A 20,721-nucleotide genomic window follows, 5' to 3' on the forward strand; every position below is an offset into this window, starting at 1 on the left:
TGTTGGAATTGCTCCACTAAAGCTTCTGCTCAAAGACTTGTTTCAGTAGCAATAGACAGCAAATGTCGGGGAAGTCAGAAGCTTAGTAAAGACAGCAATTTTGGAACTAAAAGTTGCTTAGACTATATCAACGCCTCAGTTCAACATGATACTTAGTCTGAAGAATAATTCCATTTCAGTCAATGTACTGATCACTTGCTTGAATCCATATGCCTATGTATCCTGCTGAAACTGGTTTACTTATTGTTTTTTCAATAAATCATGAAGGAAAAAGGCTTTTGCTTCCCTTTGACTTCCTCCTCCGAGTTGGTACCTTGTTCATAGTCAAGTCAGCCAGCCAAAAAGAATTAGTAGTAGTAGTAGAAGTATCATAGAATCATAGAATCATTTCGGTTGGAAAAGACCTTCAAGATCATCGAGCCCAACCATCAACCATGCCCCCTAAACCATGCCCTGGAGTACCCTGTCCACTCGCTTTTTGAATACCTCCAGGGATGGTGAATCAGCCACTTCCCTGGGCAGCCCATTCCAATGTTTGACAACCCTCTCAGTAAAAAAATTTTTCCTAATATCTAACCTAAATCTCCCTTGCCTCAACTTGAGGCCATTTCCTCTTGTCCTATCTCCAGACACCTGACAGAAGAGACCAACACCCACCTCACTACAACCTCCTTTCAGGTAGTTGTAGAGAGCGATAAGGTCTCCCCTCAGCCTCCTCTTTTCTAGACTGAACAACCCCAGATCCCTCAGCCACTCCCCATAAGACTTGTGCTCAAGGCCCCTCACCAACTTGGTTGCCCTTCTCTGGACACGCTCTAGCAGCTCAATGTCTTTCCTGCAGTGAGGGGCCCAAAACTGAACACAGTACTCGAGGTGTGGCCTCACCAGTGCCGAGTACAGGGGAACAACCACCTCCCTGTTCCTGCTGGCCACACTGTTCCTGATACAGGCCAGGATGCGATTGGCCGCCTTGGCCACCTGGGCACACCGCTGGCTCATATTCAGCCGGCTGTCAACCAGCACCCCCAGGTCTTTCTCTGCTGGGCAGCTTTCCAGCCACTCTTCCCCAAGCCTGTAGCGCTGCATGGGGTTGCCGTGACCGAAGTGCAGGACCCGGCACTTGGCCTTGTTGAACTTCATACAATTGGCCTCAGGCCATCAATCCAGCCTGTCCAGATCTCTTTGTAGAGCCTCCCTACCCTCAAGCAGATCGACCCTGCCTCCCAACTTGGTGTCGTCTGCAAACTTGGTGAGGGTGCACCCAATCCCCTCATCCAAATCATCAATAAAGATATTAAACAGAACGGGGCCCAACACCGAGCCCTGGGGAACACCACTCGTGACCCGCCGCCAACTGGATTTCACCCCATTCACCACTACCCTCTGGGCTCGGCCATCCAGCCAGTTTTTCACCCAGTGAATAGTGCACTTATCCAGGCCACAAGACGCCAACTTCTCAAGGAGTATGCCATGAGAGACAGTGTCAAAGGCCTTGCTGAAGTCTAGGAAAATAACATTGACAGCCTTTCCCTCATCCACTAGGCGGGTCACCTGGTCATAGAAGGAGATCAGGTTGGTCAAGCAGGACCTGCCTTTTGTAAACCCATGCTGACTGGGCCTGATCCCCCTCTTATCCTGGAGCTGCCATGTGAGTGCTTTCAAAACAAACCGTTCCATAATCTTTCCCGGTACCGAGGTCAGGCTGACAGGCCTGTAGTTCCCCAGATCCTCCCTCCAACCCTTCTTATAAATGGGAGTCACACTGGCAAGCCTCCAGTCCTCTGGGACCTCCCCTGTTGACCAGGAATGCTGATAGATGATAGAGAGTGGCTTGGCAAGGACCTCAGCCAGTTCCCTCAGTACTCTTGGATGGATCCCATCAGGTCCCATAGATTTGTGAGTGTCCAGATGGCGTAGCAGGTCCCTAACTAATTCCTCCTGGATTAAGGGGGGTATGTTATGCTCGTCATCCTTACGTTCCAGCTCATGGGGTGGAGTACCCTGAGGATGACTGGACTCACTATTAAAGACTGAGGCAAAGAAGGCATTATGAAGTAGTAGTATCATCATCATACAAATAAATGTATTGACCACATAAAAGCAAATATTTCAGTGCTTTGTGTTTTATGTATAAACACACTTAGTTGAGTGAACTCTGTGGCCTTTCGCCCCTTTCATAATAACTCTCTGATGAATTCAGCAGACTTAAAAGCCCATTCTGTTTCTACTGTCCCATGAAACCATTATAGACAGTCCCAGGACTACCATGTCTTTCCCTTTCCTCTCTTCCTGGCTCAGTTCATTCTCTCTGGTCTCTCCAAAGATTTACTCTCACTAAAAAGACACTATCCAAAAAAAGCCTTTCAGCATATACATTTGATGTCCTTAATAAAGAACACAAAGAATTTATCTACCTATACCTTACAGTTGTTAAGCAAACTGCTGAACTATAAGCATAAAAAAAGATATCCCAACTGAATATTTCTACAGACATTATATCCCCTAGAAAAAAAAATGTTATTAACACAATAAGTCTACTTCTCCAAATTCCCCTGTAATTCAAGACTCAGTTAGGACCTCACTGCTAGACACACTTCTGGCAGTAGGAATATCTATAGTACAATCAATCTCTCAAAATGAAGTTTGGGTATATCTGTATTACATATTCAGTTAAGTATTTTTAAAACTATATTTAAAACTGCTGTCCTGAAACCTTATAGACCCATTTCTTTTCTCCTTTAATTAAGAACTAATCCTTAAAAGTAACCTTTGGACTTGTAACATTAAAGCAGATGTAATACTATGATACAGACAGACATCTCTGTATTCATTTGCTTGCAGACACAGATCTATAACACTGTAAATATGTATTATCAAATATCTACAGATAAGTATTTCTTTTTTTCACATCAATAAAGAGAACACACACTTCAACATTCCTTTCCAATATTACTGTTGACAGCCAAATCACATATTTGCATTACATACTTACTTAAATCAGAACAAAAACAGAGCTGCATTAAGGTCTGAAAAGTTACGCTCGGCTTATGATGGAATCAGACAGATGGGAAACAAGATATTAAAAGCCACAAGGTGAGCAGACAAAGAAAAGAGACAGAATTTCAAAAGATTTTTTTCAAGATAGCACATCAAACATAATTTATTACAATGAGTTCACAGAGTCAATCAATCATTTACATGCAAGTTCAGCAAGTGTATATGAATAACAAAAGACAAAAGGTAACTGGAAAGAGGAGAAAATCACATTTTAATTATATTGTTTACTTTCTTCTCCCTCCAATTTTGTGTCTGCTTTCCTGCCACTTATCTTAACAAGGCTTTGACTGTTAGCCAAGTTAATTTATTTTCTTTCTCATTCTTTGTTTACTTTTCCTTAAAGTAGGTATGTAGACTGTCTTTTAGGAACTTTGAGACACAGGCATTTTACAGCAGCACACATCACTTGTTTTACGCTATACTACTGAACTAGTAACCCAAATACTAATTTATAACTTTGTAGAAAAAATCATCATACAAAAATTTCAGTGCCTTCTGTTGTGCAAAGGCCAATAATTTTCCACTTATGCCTTTTCCATACTTCTGATGACATGGAAAAAAAGATCTTTACATGAGAAAAATTTGAACATAAGACCATAATCCTCACTTGCTGTACACTAACAAATCGCTCTGAAAATCACTGATCCTATGCTGGTATTTACCTAATGACTGATTTTACTGTTTTACATGTTTTCCCCTTTCCATGCTCCAACTAATAGTTTGACGCTAATAAATCAACATACAAGTTTGATTAATTTTGCTTTTGCAGTTACCCCCCCGTCACCCTTCTCATTTGTATACTTGTATTGAAGCTGCTTCCATGGACATGTGCATGGGGTGACCCTTGGCTCTTGCTTCTTCAGTGTTTTTTTTTCATTAAAAAAAAAAAAAACAAAACACATCAAAACCAAAAACCTCTATCTCTATCAAGAAAACCCCACTCTTCCAGTGAAGTCTAATTACGTTTAGGCACAAGGCTTAATGAGAGTAGAATAAGTTCTTACTAGTCTGCAATCACCTCACTGCTGCCATAGACAGTGCACACGTTTTATGTTACACCCTAACCGTTGACCCAACTGGTTCAGGACACTGCACCATGCCACAACGAATGGTGCTGTTCTACCACTTTTTAAGCAGGCAACTGTGTTTCAGACTCCTGCAAGAATGAAGTAGGCAGCAGGAATTACAGCCTTGCACAGAGACAAGAAAGCTGCCACAATTCAAGGCAGCCCATTCTACAGCAGGAAGCCACAGCCTTCTCAGGAGCCAACAACTAACATCACCTTATGTCTGGGCACGTAAGGGCCTCCCATCTAACCTGGAGTTGAAAGCTCTGCAGGAGCTAACAGTCAACTCAAGAGTGCCACACACCCATAGGCTGGGCAGACATCCCCACCTGCAAGTACACAACAAAGCCACTGCCCACAAAGGAAGAAGATTTTACAAATTCTTCAGTAGTGTCCCCACATCTGTGCAAGGCAGCAGGTCTGACCTTCTCCTGAATTCACAACTGTTGTTCCATAATCCCTCTCCACTTTTTTTCCCTTCCCCTTCAAGAGCCAGCAGTACTGTAGCTGCTTTCAACCAGTGCTTTGCAGACCAGCAAATTCCGTGAATGACTTTGAAGAGGTCTGTAAAAGCGAACTAGAAAAGCAAGACTACCATCACATAGGCCAAGGCTTACTGTTAAAGAGTCTACACCCCCTTTAGAAAATGTCTGTGGTCATGTTATGAACGCTGTGCTCTGGGTAAAAGGTGTTTTCTTACCAGTGATGCTGATTCACCCTTCACAAAAGAAAACTCCTGGCATTGAAGCATCAGCAAACAGTATAATCCCAGCTACAAATATAATCTTGTAAAGATAAAATTCAAATCCTTAATGACAAATAACTACAATTTTAGAACAGGTCTCATATTAGGTCCTGTTTTAGAGCCTTCCAACCAGACACTTAAGCAGGTATCCAGTAATCACATGCAGCTTGTGGGACTTGCTGATTAAAGTTAGCCACTTGATCAGATACCACACAGCAAATCACACAGTCACAGAAATGACATGCTAGGAGGTGTTTAATGAGCTAGAAACAATTAAAAAATACAAGCAATGAGAAAACCAAAGGCAATGTATTTGAAAACCCTATCCTGAACACAGATTCTTGGAGGGAAAGAAAGCTGAAGAGAGCGAAACAGACTTTAAAACACACAATTGTGTAGATATTCTTTTAGTGTGAAAATGACGGCTGAAAACAACTTCTGCTTTATTAAAAAAAAAAGTTTAGACTACATAGAGAAACCGAGGCATCTTCAAAAACACAAGGCATTTGCGTAGCAGAGAACTGCTAACTGAGTTCAGTGAAATGCAACAACAAAAAGAACTGACCTACAAATGTTTTTTTTTAATGAGCTACTTAGAGTTTATAAAAGACCAGAATGAACACTTCTATGCTTCCCATAGCATGGAGATAATCTTCTGATTAAGATTCAGTTAGTATTAACAATAGCAAACATTGATGCAACTAACAGATGTAGGACTTGAAATTTCAAAACTATGTATTATTCAGCAAACATTTTCAAGAGAAAGTAAATGTTAAGTGGACCCCTATCTCCCCTTAGTCTCCACTTTAAAAAAACAAAACAACAAACACACACAACAACACACACTCAGATGAATTTTAGGTGAAGGATCAGAAATAAAAATCCTGACCATAAAAATCTATTAGAGAGCATTGGCAAGAAAAAAAAAAATTCTTTTAAATGAGTTCTGGTTGAAGAAAGCAACATTTTAAAATGAAGAATAAATTACATTTCTTGATTAAAATAGAATACTAATAAGCTCTTTTTCTGAAAGTGTAAAAACCCATACTACTTCAACCACTGAAAAACTCCTGTTTCAGCTTCATAGTAACACAGAACAGCTCTAAGAAATCTGTCACTTTAAAAGACAAAATCTGTTAAAGAGAATTTTCAGGTTAAAAAACCCAAGAACTCCAAAGTTAGTCTGTACACGCTGTGCAAGGTCTTGGTGCACTTATACACAAACCTTAATCATATGGTCCTATACTATTTTTCTATCAAACTTCTGACTCATTTAATTAGTAGGTACTTATTGAATATTTCCTTTTAACTTATTCGGGAATACACACCAAAAAAACACTCCACCAAATCTCCTAGAGAGGCCCTACCAGCCTTTATGCACATTGTATGTCATACACATTGCACCTTCTGCCACCCTGAGTTCCTTTCAAGAGACACTTCCCTGAAACAAGGGTGATTCATCTGCTGGATTTCAAGTTTCCACTCCAAAGAATGAAGGCACTGAGTTTCTCAGGAGAAAAAAAAAAAAAACAAAAAAAACCAAAACAAAACATCAACGTATTTTCCCATAACTTGTTCCTGGAAACAGATGAATCATTTTAACAGTAACTTTGAAAACAAGTCACTTTCTGGCAATTCCATGACATGGAAAATTCAGCCAAAGCAGTTAAAACCTTGGCAAAGTTATAAAAACTAGAATTGGACTCTGATAACAGACATATCAGACAACCTTAACTATGACACTTTTACAATTGTTTCCTCAAGTCTCCATCTTCTCTGAAAAAAGGATACATATCCACAGAAATATTAAATGCATTGCACTCTGTATTTTCACACACATTTACTAAGTCAAGGCAAAATTCAACTTACAGAAAGTTTCTTCCGCTACATTTTATACAGTTTTTTTAATATTATAACACATTTTCTTATGTTATTCCTTAATTATAGCCTTTGCCACCAAGAACCTACGCATCTAATATGAATTACAACTTATATGTTTTTTAATTCTATGTAACCATGTCTGGCTGTATTTCTTTGTTTATAAAATAGCACAGATCAAGTTCTCAGAGTGGCTTCTGTTCATGCACAGAACAGCAAGCACACTTGCAAAACACAGAACAATTTGAGTTGTGGGAGGTGCACCCAGGGAGAGGAACTCCTCTGCTTGGTGACAGGGCTCCAGGAGGAGGTGAGTGGGTTGAGGAGCGTCAGGGAGCGCGAGAGAGAGACTGACTACTGGAATCGCACCCTACCTTCCCTGAGACAGGCGCGACAGGCAGACAGGACGCATGATACGGAGGATTCCCTATCCTCTCTCCGCCTGGCTGAACACAGTGACTCAAGGGATAGGGGGCAATGGCGACAAGTTCCTGCCCGGCGCAGCAGGCGCGTCTCATCCGTGACTACCCCACCTTCCCAGGTGCCCTGGCATAATAGGTATGAGGCTCTGCAAGTGGAACCAAACAAGAACGAGGGTGATGGTTCATCTAGCACAGAGGTGTCGCCGAGGTTAAGTCAGCCTATGCCCTGTGTCAAAACTGCTTCCATAAAGAAAAAAAGACTGGTCATTGTCATAGGAGACTCCCTTCTGAAGGGAACAGAAGGCCCCATATGCAGACCAGACCCACTTCTTAGGGAAGTCTGCTGCCTCCCTGGGGCCTGGGTTAAAAGTGTGAAGAGAAAGCTTCCTACCCCGGTACAGCCCTCAGATTATTATACATTATTGATTTCTCAGGTAGGCAGCAATGAAGTTGCAACAAGAAGTCCGAGGGCAATCAAGAGAGACTTCAGGGCCTTGGGACAACTGGTTAAGGGATCAGGAACACAAGTAGTGTTCTCCTCTATCCTTCCAGTTGCAGGGGTTGGTGAGGGAAGAAACAGGAAGAGCCCGCAGATCAATACCTGGCTCCAAGCCTCATGTCACCAGCAGAATTTTGGGTTTTTTGATCACGGGTCAGTTTACAGGACACCAGGCCTGCTGGTGACAGATGGGGTACACCTGTCTTCAAAGGGGGAAACGGATCTTTGCACAGGAGTTAGCAGGGTTCATTGAAAGACCTTTAAACTTGATTTGAAGGGGGAAAGGGATAAAACCAGGCTCACTAGAGATAAGCCTGGGGGCAACATGCCAATGTTTGAGGTACAGTGTGCTAGTGAGGTCCTTTGCTCTGCCATCTCAGCGGAGGTAGGGGATGGAGATCCATGTGGCAGCAAAGACACAAGGGTTATTCATGTGTTAGAAACCATGGAAGCACCTAAGAATGGTAATGTAGGAATTAGGGCTTCTCCCCCCAAAAAGGTGGTGGGATCAATAGCCCAACTGAAGTGCATCTACACCAATGCACACAGTATGGGCAACAAACAGGAGGAGCTGGAAGCCACTGTGCAGGAGGAAAACTACGATATAGTTGCCATCACGGAAACATGGTGGGATGACTCGCACAACTGGAGTGCTGCAATGGATGGCTATAAACTCTCCAGAAGGGATAAGCAAGGAAGGACAGGCAGTGGGATAGCCCTGTATGTAACGGAGTGTTTTGATTTTCTAGAGCTTAACAATGATGACGACAGGGTTGAGTGTTTATGGGTAAGAATCAGAGGGAAAGCCAACAGGGCAGATATGGTGGCAGTCTGTTACAGACCACCCAACCAGGATGAAGATGCAGACGAAATATTCTAAACACACCTGGGAGGTCTCTCAATCACTAGCCCTTGTTCTCATGGGGGACTTCAACTTACCAGGTATCTGCTGGAAATGCAATACAGCAGAGAGGAAACAGTCTAGAAGGCTTGTGGAGTGTGTGGAAGATAACTTCCTGACACAGCTAGTGAGCCAGCCAACTAGGGAATGCGCCTGGCTGAACCTGTTGTTTGTGAACAGAGAAGAACTTGCGGGCAATGTGATGGTTGGAGGCCGTCTTGGGCATAGCAATCACGAAATAATAGTTTTCGATTCATGGAGAAGTAAAGAGGGGGGGTCAGGAGAACTGCTACCTTGGACTTCCAGATGGCAGACTTTGACCTATTTAGGAGACTAGTTGACAGAGTCCCTTGGGAGGCGGTCCTGAAGAGCAAAGGAGTCCAGGAAGGCTGGACATTCTTCAGGAAGGAAATCTTAAAGGCGCAGGAACTGGCCATCCCCATGTGCCAAAAGATGAGCTAGCAGGGAATATGATCAGCCTGGGTGAACAGAGAGCTTTGACTGGAACTTAGGGAAAAAAAAAAGAGAATTTATGACCTTTGGAAGAAGGGGCAGGCAACTCAGGAGGACTACAAGGATGTTGTGAGGTTATGCAGGGAGAAATTTAGAAGGGCCAAAGCCCAACTAGAACTTAATCCGGCTACTGCCGTAAAAGACAAAAAAAAAAAAAGTTTCTATAAATACATTAACAACAAAAGGAGGGCTAAGGAGAATCTCCATCCTTCATTGGATGCGGGGGGAAACATAGTGACAAAGGATGAGGAAAAGGCTGAGGTACTTAATGCCTTCTTTGCCTCAGCCTTTAATAGTAAGACAAGTTGCTCTCCAGGTACCCAGCTCCCTGAGCTGGAAGACAGAGACAGGGAGCACAATGAAGCCCCCATAATCCACGGGGAAATGGTTAGCGACCTGCTACACCACTTACACATACACAAGTCTACAGGGCCAGATGGGATCCACCCAAGGGTACTGAGGGAGCTGGCAGAAGTGCTCACCAAACTACTTTCCACCATTTATCAGCAGTCCTGGCTAACCAGGGAGGTCCCAGTTGACTGGAAGTTAGCAAATGTGACACCCACCTACAAGAAGGGCGAGAAGGAGGATCCAGAGAACTACAGGCCTGTCAGTCTGACCTCGATACCAGGGAAGGTTATGGAGCAGATCATCTTGAGTGCCATCACACAGCACACGTAGGACAACCAGGTGATCAGGCCCAGTCAGTGTGGCTTTATGAAAGGCAGGTCCTGCCTGACTAATCTGATCTCCTCCTGTGACAAGGTGACCCACTTAGTGGATGAGGGAAAGGCTGTGGGTGTTGTCTGCCTAGACTTTAGTAAAGCCTTTGACTGAATGCTGTTTCCCACAGCATTCTCCTGGAGAAAATGGCTGCTCATGGCTTGCATGGGCATACTCTTCTTTGGGTAAGAAACTGGCTGGATGGCCCAGGCCCAAAGGGTTGTGGTGAATGGAGTTAAATCCAGTTGGCAGCTGGTCACAAGTGGTGTTCCCCAGGGCTCAGTATTGGGGCCAGTTCTCTTTAATATTTTTATCAATGATCTGGATGAGGAGATCGAGTGCACCCTCAGTAAGTTTGAAGATGACACCAAGATGGGAGGAAGGCTTGATCTGCCTGAGGGTAGGAAGGCTCTACAGAGGGATCTGGAAAGGCTGGATGGATGGGCCAAGGCCAATTGTATGACATTCACAGGGCTAAGTGCCAGGTCCTGCACTTGGGTCACAACAACCCCATGCAACACTACATGCTTGGGGAAGAGTGGCTGGAAAGCTGCCTGGTGGAAAAGGATCTGGGGCTGCTGGTCAACAGCCAACTGAATATGAGCCAGCAGCATGCCCAGCTGGCCAAGAAGGCCAACAGAATCCTGGCTTGTATCAGAAATAACATGGCCAGCAGGACTAGGAAGTGATGGTCCCCCTGAACTCAGCACTGATGAGGCTACACCTCGAATACCGTGTTTAGTTTTGGGCCCCTCGCTGCAAGAAAGACATTGAGGTGTTGGAGCGTGTCCAAAGAAGAGCAACCAAGCTGGTGAAGGGTCTAGAGAACAAGTGTTACGAGGAGCAGCTGAGGGAACTGGGGTTGTTTAGCCTGGAGAAAAGGAGGCTGAGGGGAGACCTCATCACTCTCTACAACTACCTGAAAGGAGGTTGTAGTGAGGTGGGTGTCGGTCTCTTCAACCAAGTAACAAGGGATAGGACAAAAGGAAATGGCCTCAAGTTGTGCCAGGGGAGGTTTAGATTGGCTATTAGGAAAAATTTCTTCACCGAAAGGGTTGTCAAGCATTGGAACAGGCTGCCCACAGAAGTGGTTGAATCATCAGCCCCGGAGGTATTTAAAAGACATGTAGATGTAGGACTTGGCAACATGGTTTAGTGGTGGACTTGGCAGTGCTAGGTTAACAGTTGGACTTGATCTTTAAAGGTCTTTTCCAACCTAAACGATTCAATTCTATTTATTCTAAAAACAGTAGCTATATTTGACGGCTGAGAATGAAAAGAGCAAAACATACAAATAAAATCCAGACAAACAGATTTTGCTCATATAAAAATTAACTACCTGTGAGGACAGGCATCAGAAAAACTATAGCAATTTTTCTTATTATTTGTAATAGGGTAGCATCCAGAGGCTCCGATTGGGATGCTACACACACTTCATGAAGGATTCTATTGTTTTATTGAATCAGTAGTAAGGATGCTTTTCCACAGAAAGCTGCCAATATCCAAAGGAAGCTGTATAAAGGCACTTTTCACTTTTGTTCTTATGATTAGAAGCAGTGCCATTTACAATTAAAATATGCATACACCTAACCATTTACAGCACTCATCTTTTTATCTCCACATTTATCAGCATTAATACTTGCACAGAAAAAAGAGTATTAAGTGTGTTTGCTCCTGACAATGTCATTTTCGACTCACCTGTAGAGAATTGGCCCTCCACAAAAATAACAATAATTTCAACAAGCTTGTGCTGCAGCAGTGCAAGCAGATTTTTAGATTTTTCATTTGATACATAGGGAGGCATGTACAGAAACAAGCCATGTCTATTTGTTTGGGTGAGAAATGTGCAAATATTACACCCCTATTATCACAGCCAAATCTCCTCTGGTTGTAACACTATTATCTCAGCAGAACAACACTGGCATTAGTTGTAACACTGAAAGATCTCTGGATACTGCCTATTAAGTACTTATGTGCTAATGCACTACAGGGGTGACACAAGAAATAAACCCATGCAATTGAATGAAGTGTTTGAAATGGGATGTTTTACAATGCACAAGATTGTATTTCCGTGCCTCTGCAGTGTTAATGAACGCCCACCATTCAGTCATCCACAACGCTTTTTTTGAGGATTTTAATGCTGTCCACAATGCAGATGTGGTTCATCTACTGAGCTGTTAAACAGCATACAAGTCAGAGAAACGTGGTCCAAAGTTCTATTTGAGTTGAGAAATAAATGAGTCTGGAGTCAATATGGCACTTCTGTCTGATAATGCATTTTGAATTGTGACAACAAATTTGTAAATGATTCTCTGAAGAATGAAGTTTTTCCTTAATTGATCTACAAAAATATTTAAATAGTACCACAAAAAAACCAAAATGTTATATTACAGAGTAAGCTTGAATGAAAATAACTTCACATAATTTTTTCACAGAAATCTAGTACTACAAATATTCATCCCAAAGAAGGCAAAGCATTTTTACAAATAACTGAACTCTTTTATATAAGAGTTTAATGGATACCTGGTTTTGAAGTCCTAAACCAGAGTCTGAACACTTTTTTTATAACTTTCACTATAATGTAATACCTAACTAATGAATTATGACCTCTGGCCTAATCACATGTCACTACTCTGAAGAGTTTGCAATTTAATTGATGAGCCAGAAACAATAGAGTGCTGAATAATACAAATACGGAAAAACACAGAGTCACGGCAGCAGAACTCCATCAGATCAAAAAGAAGTCATTAGTCCAAATTTGTTTCAGCATCATCCTTTACTTCACCTTTTTTATAAATTATAATCTACAGAGAAATTTCAGTCAGAGCTATCTGAGGCAATCAAACCACGCAGTGTTAAAACCTTAGCTAGCGTTCCATCAGCTTACCCAAAAATGGCATACTTGTTAAGGTTTATTAGATTCCAGAGGTTCAACAGCACACAGAAATCAGTTGTTTTGCTAACTTAAGATTTTCCATGACATAAAATTGAAACCTCTTCCATCAAGTTACAGCCCTTTTCCTTGCTTTTTACTTAAATAAATAGCGCATAAGGTGTTGAAATACCCTATCCAAATTTGGCCAATTTACAGAATGACTTCTGAAGGCATCCATGAGTTTAGAGGGGTGAGCTTTTGGGGTGCACTAAAAATGCTTATTCTGCTACTAGTTGCTTAAATCATTCCAATTTCTTTTGAACTACCCAGGTTATCCTTCTTCTCCTAATACTTAGCATGATCCCGAAATACGATCTGCTGGTAATAAACTACAACAAACATCTTGATTCCATTTCCAGAATTACACCCTTATTCAAAGGTCATCTAAATAATAAACACATTAAAAGAAATGTCTTCCTTTGTCTTCAAACTCTTTCCCCTACCCACTCCAGATAGCCATTTTATTTTTTCTGTGTATTAAAGGGGCATTTTTTTCTATCTCCTTCCTAGTGTTTCTCTAATTGATGACAGAGGTAGCTCAACACAGAAAAATGAAGCTGCAACACATTCAGAACACAAGAACAATAGTAGCAAAGACAAAAAGGCACAAAATTTACTGTCAGATAGCAGCTAAAGAAAAAATTTTCTTACAATCTGGGTATGTACTCTGTTTACAGAATAAAGAAAGCTACTAAATAAATCCAAGATCCAATTGGAGTATGATCTACCAACAACTTTTTGCATAACTAATCATTAGAAATCACAACACACATTCCACAGAGGCCAATATTAAATTGAGTAACTGTCATGTTAGTATGGTCTTCTGGTCTATTCAATAAAATTCTGGCTACTTAAAACCCCGAGGGATAAGTTCTGGTCTTAGTTATACTGATGTCCTCAATGGAAATTATCAAGAATAGTAGCCAAGAAAAGTGTTTAATGCACAGTATATATTTAAGGAGATGTTCACATTAATTCAGATTTTACTATCTTTCCATATCAGAGCTATGCAGTGAAAGAGACGTCTCCATACACAATTTTTATCATGACGGAGATTAAGAATACAATGTTTTGCAAAGATGGTGCTTTATAAGCTTGTAAAAAAGAACCGCTTATTCAAACCATACCCAAAACAAGACAACTGTGTAACAGTCCTCCTAGCTGGCCTTTGAAATCACCAGCAGCAATGTCCTCTAAAAAAGCAGATTTTCTTTCCGTACTCAGTCAACTTGCAACTCTCAGTTAGCAAGCAGAGAAGCAACAAGATACAGTCAAGACACCTGAACAGTATTTGAGTTCCAAGATTGGCATTTCTCACAAAACTTACTGCTTAGGGATCCTGTGATGCCATATATATCCTACAGGCAGTATCTAATTGTTACCAGTTTCACCTATACTCAATAATTTGTAAAAGACATGTCATGAAAGCCCTGAATAGAGAGCACTAAAAGCACCTTAAATAGATAAGCCTTAAACACAATCATCTTGGGAAAAAGTGATGCAGAAAAAAATAACGAGTAGTTTCTAAACCTCACCATTATCTCACTATACTAACTGCCAAACTAAAGCACAGAGATGGAATACAGAAAATAATTTTTACCAATTTGCTAGGTTTTTCTAGGGTCACTTCAAAATTTTGAGAAGATTAAGAATTTGCTCTGGCAAATACAAACTAAAACATAGTAATCCAAAGCAGAGAAGTGTCTGATGAATAATCATATAATACAAACAATATTAACCACATTATCCTGTCTGTGGAATCTGGGAAAAAAATACACTCCAAAACTGCAGAAATGTTAAATATAAAATACTTCTTGCAGATTTTTCAATCCAAAAGAAACCAACTTATTACAGTATTTGTTGAAGCCTGGTTGTAATTAAATACAGGAAGGATATTAAAACTTCCAAGAGATTTTTTTTTTTAAGCCACAACAGAAGAAAAGGCACAATTGCATAATTGGAACCAAATCCAAAACCCACTTCCTTCTTATTTACTAGCATCATCTAAAGGACACTATGTAGATGCTGAAAGGTCTGGAGCTGAGAACTGTAAATCATCTAAAAGTCAAAAATTTCAAAGAAATTGTATGACATGGGTTAAAAGTTTATAGATGAGAGATACAGAAAGCTAGTGCTCACTGCAGAACCACATCCTAGTGGTCACTGTATCTCTCTCATCAACAAAATCCTAGAATTCTATTTTGTTGTGGGGAAAGAAATCCTCTTAGGTAGTAATAAGCTGCTGTAAAGCTATAGAGCAAGTGTGTTTGATATACAGAATTTGAAAGAAAGATGTCTTTTTTAAGATATTCTAAAAATAACATTTCTTTAGAGAACAGGATTTCATTTATCATTTGGTTCTACCCAGACCAGTTAAATACTAAAACTTGCCAGTCAGTGGGATATTTCTTTAAAAAGCTTCAGATCATTTTCATTGCCATTTGAATTCAGTTCAATGCTCTTTGTCATTAGCATATCTGTGCAGGAAATTAATATCAAAAGCATCCTCCAGCTGCCTCCTCCCCTCCCCCCCCCAAAAAACCCAAAATTTAAAAATCCTCTTGCGCTTCTATAAGGCATGCAGAAAAGGGATAGCGCAGACATAGATGGACATGTTTCAGGGATTTCTAATTATTTAAGTGTTTAACCCCTGTTGTTTTGGGGTTTTTTTCCTTTCTGACATAGTCAAAATCATCAACACTGCCCAAGGAAGACATATGTACAGGCCAGCTTCACAATTCTCAATTCAGATGAAAGAAGGATGGACAAAAGGTGCAAGCATGCTGCTATATTAGCTCAGTGCATGAAATACTGACAGAAGCCAAGAGTTTCATAAAGGTCCCTGCTGTCATAACACTACTAATAGCAGTACGGTTCAGTAGCACTTTTGTTTTACACACATTAATTCCTAGCATTAAAAATTACTACACTCCCATAAAACTCACACTGAAAGAAAAGTTATCATGATGCATCTGTTTGACCTCTAGATCCCACCATTAATCAACTGCAACAAGAACCTAACGAACTAAAAGTCTACAACTTTTGGTTCCTTATTGTTTTGGCAGCATCCGTGAGAGACTTCAAAAGGCCATTGTTTTTAAACATTCATCACATGAGGAAGAGCTAGCTGTAGATATCTCAGCTTGGTATGTAAAACCATAACCCCTTTGAAAGCATGGATATTTCAAGAACCCAATCGTATCACAGTAATTGTCTAACTTTCCTTCAAAAAAAAGCATTACCACCAAAGTACCGCAAGAGCAATTTCTTTTTTTTGTGCTACTCTTTCTTAGTACACTCACCCTTAAAGACTTACAAGTAACCACCAGTTTTACAAAAAGAAAGAAAACAAACCAGGAAAACTAGGTTCTCAGAGGGACTCAGCTGTCAGTTATGTTTTTCTTCATTCATTTTAACACTTTTTTTTAATGGGATTGATCACATGGGTTTATTTTTGGTACCCCAGCACCTCATCCATAAATATTTTTTCCAATTTAATAAATGTCTTCATTACAGTCTTGGGCCAGCACCCTAAAGTTAATTTGGACTGAAGTAATAGGGTTACCTAAAACAAAACAGCTGTTTTCTGATTAACAGCCTATACCCATACTCTATTCCAAAATACCAACTTATTTCAGTTTAATTTATCCAACACTGAAGTAAATTAAAACACCTATTTTACAATAATAGTATGCATGTATGGAATTACTTCTTAATGACTTTTAGATAACTGTAATTTGATAACAAGCATGGAATGAGTTAATGTTTCAAAAAAAAAAAAAAACAAAAATCACTAAACTGTTCCTTCACCATTTAGTACTTCAGCTAAGCACATAGAAGTCAAACATGTATCATGCTTTGTTCACTAACATGTGTCCAAGTCTTCCTTCCCTTTGTGTATGCCAGTGAGTAGCCTAAAGGATGATGATATGGAACTTCAGATAGAAATTTTGCAATATGAGAACACCTGTGCATAGCCAAATCTATCCTAACCAAGGAAAAAGATTCTAAAGACAAATGAGGTGACAAAGTAAGGTGAAATAAGAGAGTTACAGCAACACCTAACTTCAACTCCTCTTACTTTCAGCATTTGATAAAATACCAAATAATAATCAAGAAGGCTCCATTAAAAAAGCCAAAAAACAGTAGAACAAGGAACCAAAAAATAACAGAATTACTCTGGAAATTAACAGAAATTAATGGAAGTCCTTTCAATAAAATTAGAAATTAAAAAGATAAAGGAGAAGCTGCTATAATATAAAACACTACAATACGTTAAACAAAAAAACCTGCCATATATATACAAAATACTTAATAAGAGTTTAGCATATATTTAAAATATTTTTCTGAACTGCTTACTACATTTTTCAAATACAGACACAACATTTACAAGTATACGTAAGTATGATGAAGAGTTCGGTCCTTACAAACATTTCTGAAACAAATGAGAAATTCTTTGTTGATTTAAGCAAGGGCTTCCCCTCCTTTCCAAATCTGATTTCAGTAGGCATTTAAAGCAGAGAAGTAGGTATTAAAACAAGAGCAACCTCAACCATTAGTCTCAATCATTATTATCATAGTGATATAGGTGGGAGGGAACCTTTAGAGGTCATCTTGTCCAACCTCTTGCTCACACCAGGGCCAACTATTTGTACAACGGGCACTCTCTCACCTCTCAAATGTACTGACAAGTATAATGTGAGGAAAAACACAACTGAATAAAGATGAAAATTATAGAGCACTGCAGTAGCTTTGAGTAGCACTGTATACAGTTTTGATGTACATTTTAAAACATACACAAAAATCCCTATGCACTATATATCCACTTGCTACCAGCAGGGATCTACACCATCAAGACATTGTATCATCTGATCACATGCAGTTCATACCAACGTCACTTTCTTTTTGTGAATTATAAATCATTGCACCAATGGTGCTGAAATGTTCAAAGACAATTTAAATTTCTCATTATTCATGGTATACGGTATACCTTTCATGATCAAAACATCTTTGTCTTTACAATTTTGATGAGATTTCTCTTTAATGTGCCTAGAAAATGCTGCATCTTCAAGCTTACTTTATTCATTAATTCCCAGAGCCAAAAGGCAGACCTCATGGACCACATTATTTTGACACTTGGGTGATACTTGATTACTGTGGGTGAGCGTAAGTCTTATGAGGAGTGGCTGAGGGAACTGGGGCTGTTTAGTCTAGAAAAGAGGAGGCTGAGGGGAGACCTTATTGCTCTCTACAACTACCTGAAAGGGGGTTGTAGTGAGGTGGGTGTTGGTCTCTTCTGTCAGGTGTCTGGAGATAGGACAAGAGGAAATGGCCTCAAGTTGAGGCAAGGGAGATTTAGGTTAGATATTAGGAAAAGTTTTTTTACTGAGAGGGTTGTCAAACATTGGAATGGGCTGCCCAGGGAAGTGGTTGAGTCACCATCCCTGGAGGTATTCAAAAAGCGAGTGGATGGGATACTTCAGGACATGGTTTAGTGGGCATGGTTGATGGTTGGACTCGATGATCTTAAAGGTCTTTTCCAACCAAAATGATTCTATGATTTTGCACAAATCATTCAGTCACTCTGGTAGCAATGTTACCCAGTGCCTAGACCTCCCTTCCAACAGTGGTTTCACCATTTATGCTTGTCTATCTCAATTTATCTACTCCAACTGTTACTTACAATCTCAGGGATACTATAAACCTTGATTAACCTATGCTTTCAAAGAACATGGAGGTCCTTTGTAAAAAGTGAAAACCAAACATAATGCAGCAGTAACTGTAACTACGTCATATAAAATGGTCACTACCAGAGTGGCAGAATAAGAAAACTGTCACTAATGCCATTATTGTCATTTTTGTTGTCTTTAGTTGTACTAATTTGCACTAATTTATGCCAAAATGGTATTCTTAGGTTCGAACATCTACACAACTAAAAGCGATTTTTTTTAAAACTCCTACCTGAGATGACAAGAGATTGCAGTCAATGTGCAGTCCTTTCCCTGTTTTATGCCTCTGAAGTAAACCAGCCATAATTGCTCCATATGTATACAACCCAGTAGCAAGATCTGTCATGGCTACTCCTGGTCTAACTGGCTCACCATCCTAAAGAAAAAGAAGAAAACACCCCAAGCAAAACAAACAAAACAACAACAAAAAAAGAAGAAAACAAGCAAGAGCAAAACATTACTTTTTGTTATAGTACATTCTACACAAGACTCATCTGAAAAAGTGTCTATGTGTTTCTGCATTGCAAACTGAATATTTTTGAGTGAACTGAAGTATGAAAACTACCACTGAAACACAAGATATTCTTGCAGTATCTACACAATACAGTAGCTTCGCGATGCTGCAGACTGCAAACTGTGAATGATTTGTTATGCCACTTTTGCCCTAATAACATAACGCTTCAACTCACCAATGCAAAAAGAAAAGAGATGCTGTTAGAGACAAGGCAATCCAGTGAAAACTGAATTCCATTATGCCTAGAAGACAAAGGTCTAAAGGACTTCCACAGAATGCTGACCCAGGTGCAAGTCTGTTTGAAAGGCAGAACCATATTGCTTTGCTCTTCTCACTCTCTTTTTCTCCCTCCTCTTCTGGCCCTCCCCAGCCAAATCTCAGTTTTGTATTTTCCAGTATACACACTCCAGGCTTGTAGTGGGAAAATAAAAACAACTTTGTTTTGTTTACACATGTAAATACATGCAAATTCTTGATGTTCTGACCAATAATCACTAGAAAGTTGCTCGTTCAAATATCCTTTTTCAGTATGTCATCCCTTTTTCTGGCATAAAGGAAAGAATCTTCATTTTACATCATGTGTTTCAGAACTTTCCTGATCGCTGGCATGAAATATGGCCCCTCTGCAATCAATGGCAAAATGAACTTCTAATTTCAGTCAAGGTAGGCTTTTAACATAGACACTTAAAAGTGCTTCTTCTGAGACATTCTCCCATTTCCTACTCTGAAAAATTTGAGGTCGGATGCTCAGATTCTGACTGCAATTGCGTGCCCTGAAGTACACTCCACAAACAGCAGCACCAAGCTAATGGGATTGTTTCAGAGTTTAAGCACCTAAGTAAGCCTATCATAAGCCAACTTAAAATCAGTATAATTGATAAATAATAACTGTCAAAGTTCCCATAAGTGCCTTCAAACTAATCTAGCATAAATTCAATAAAATTGAATTTACAGAATTACTTTAATTAGTCATGTCTAAACTGTTAAGTGTAATCATACTTGAAGATTGCAATCGAGTTATGTTTACTGATAATTATAAAAAAAGTCTCTTGGCTTCACGTAAAAAATTTAAAACTTATCTTCACCATGTTTTTTTTCTTTTGCGCTCCACCAGAATTTACATAATTGATATCAAATCATATACGTTAAAAATTATTTTAAGAAAAATAGTATCATATTGCATTATCAATTGCATTAATAGGTTAATTCTGGGATAAAAGTGTGTAGTACAATATTTTCTATGTAAGATGGAAAAGGCTTCTATTTTATTCATATCATAAAAGTAACTAAACAAAATTATAAAATCTGTTATCAAATATGACAAAATTTAAAAAAAAAAATCATCTAAGTTACTGTCATTCAAACCACAGTAAGGATTAGTCTGTGACTATCTATAGCCTAGACATTAAGGATGATGTATAAACTACACATCCTTAAGGTGAACACTGCTTCAGGAAGTACTTTTTTGAAGAATCCCTTCTTTCTTCCTTCTCCACACTCTACACTAAGCTACTTCACCTTCCCAATAGAAAGGGCAACTCAAAGGTTCCATCCATTCACCACTCTCCTTGTACCCAACTCTGAGGGAAAACAGGAAGGGAAGTTCTTTATTTTTATACACATAGGCCTCCTGAGAAAACTAATTAGCATATGAGAAGGTTTTTGCTCCTCAGAGCTATCACTGAGAAATACAAATTAAAAAAAAAACAAAACAAAAAACCCCATTTCCCCCACATTA

The 20,721-nt window shown here is 39.7% G+C and overlaps 1 protein-coding gene across 14 annotated transcripts in view; it reads right to left on the bottom strand.

Annotated features, from left to right (window-relative positions):
* Positions 1 to 20,721, bottom strand: part of SUGCT (succinyl-CoA:glutarate-CoA transferase) — a 338,446-nt gene that overhangs the window by 268,660 nt on the left and 49,065 nt on the right. For 11 of the 14 annotated variants that reach the window (XM_052795888.1, XM_052795925.1, XM_052795844.1 and 8 more), the window contains exon 8: positions 18,702 to 18,845. The exons of the other annotated variants lie outside the window; for them this stretch is intronic. In XM_052795888.1, coding sequence (XP_052651848.1) covers positions 18,702 to 18,845 — 144 coding nt within the window. The remainder of the gene's footprint in view (positions 1 to 18,701; positions 18,846 to 20,721) is intronic. 14 annotated transcript variants of the gene reach the window in all.

Source organism: Harpia harpyja, chromosome 1, assembly GCF_026419915.1.
Source record: "Harpia harpyja isolate bHarHar1 chromosome 1, bHarHar1 primary haplotype, whole genome shotgun sequence".
Taxonomy (NCBI): Eukaryota; Metazoa; Chordata; class Aves; order Accipitriformes; family Accipitridae; genus Harpia; species Harpia harpyja.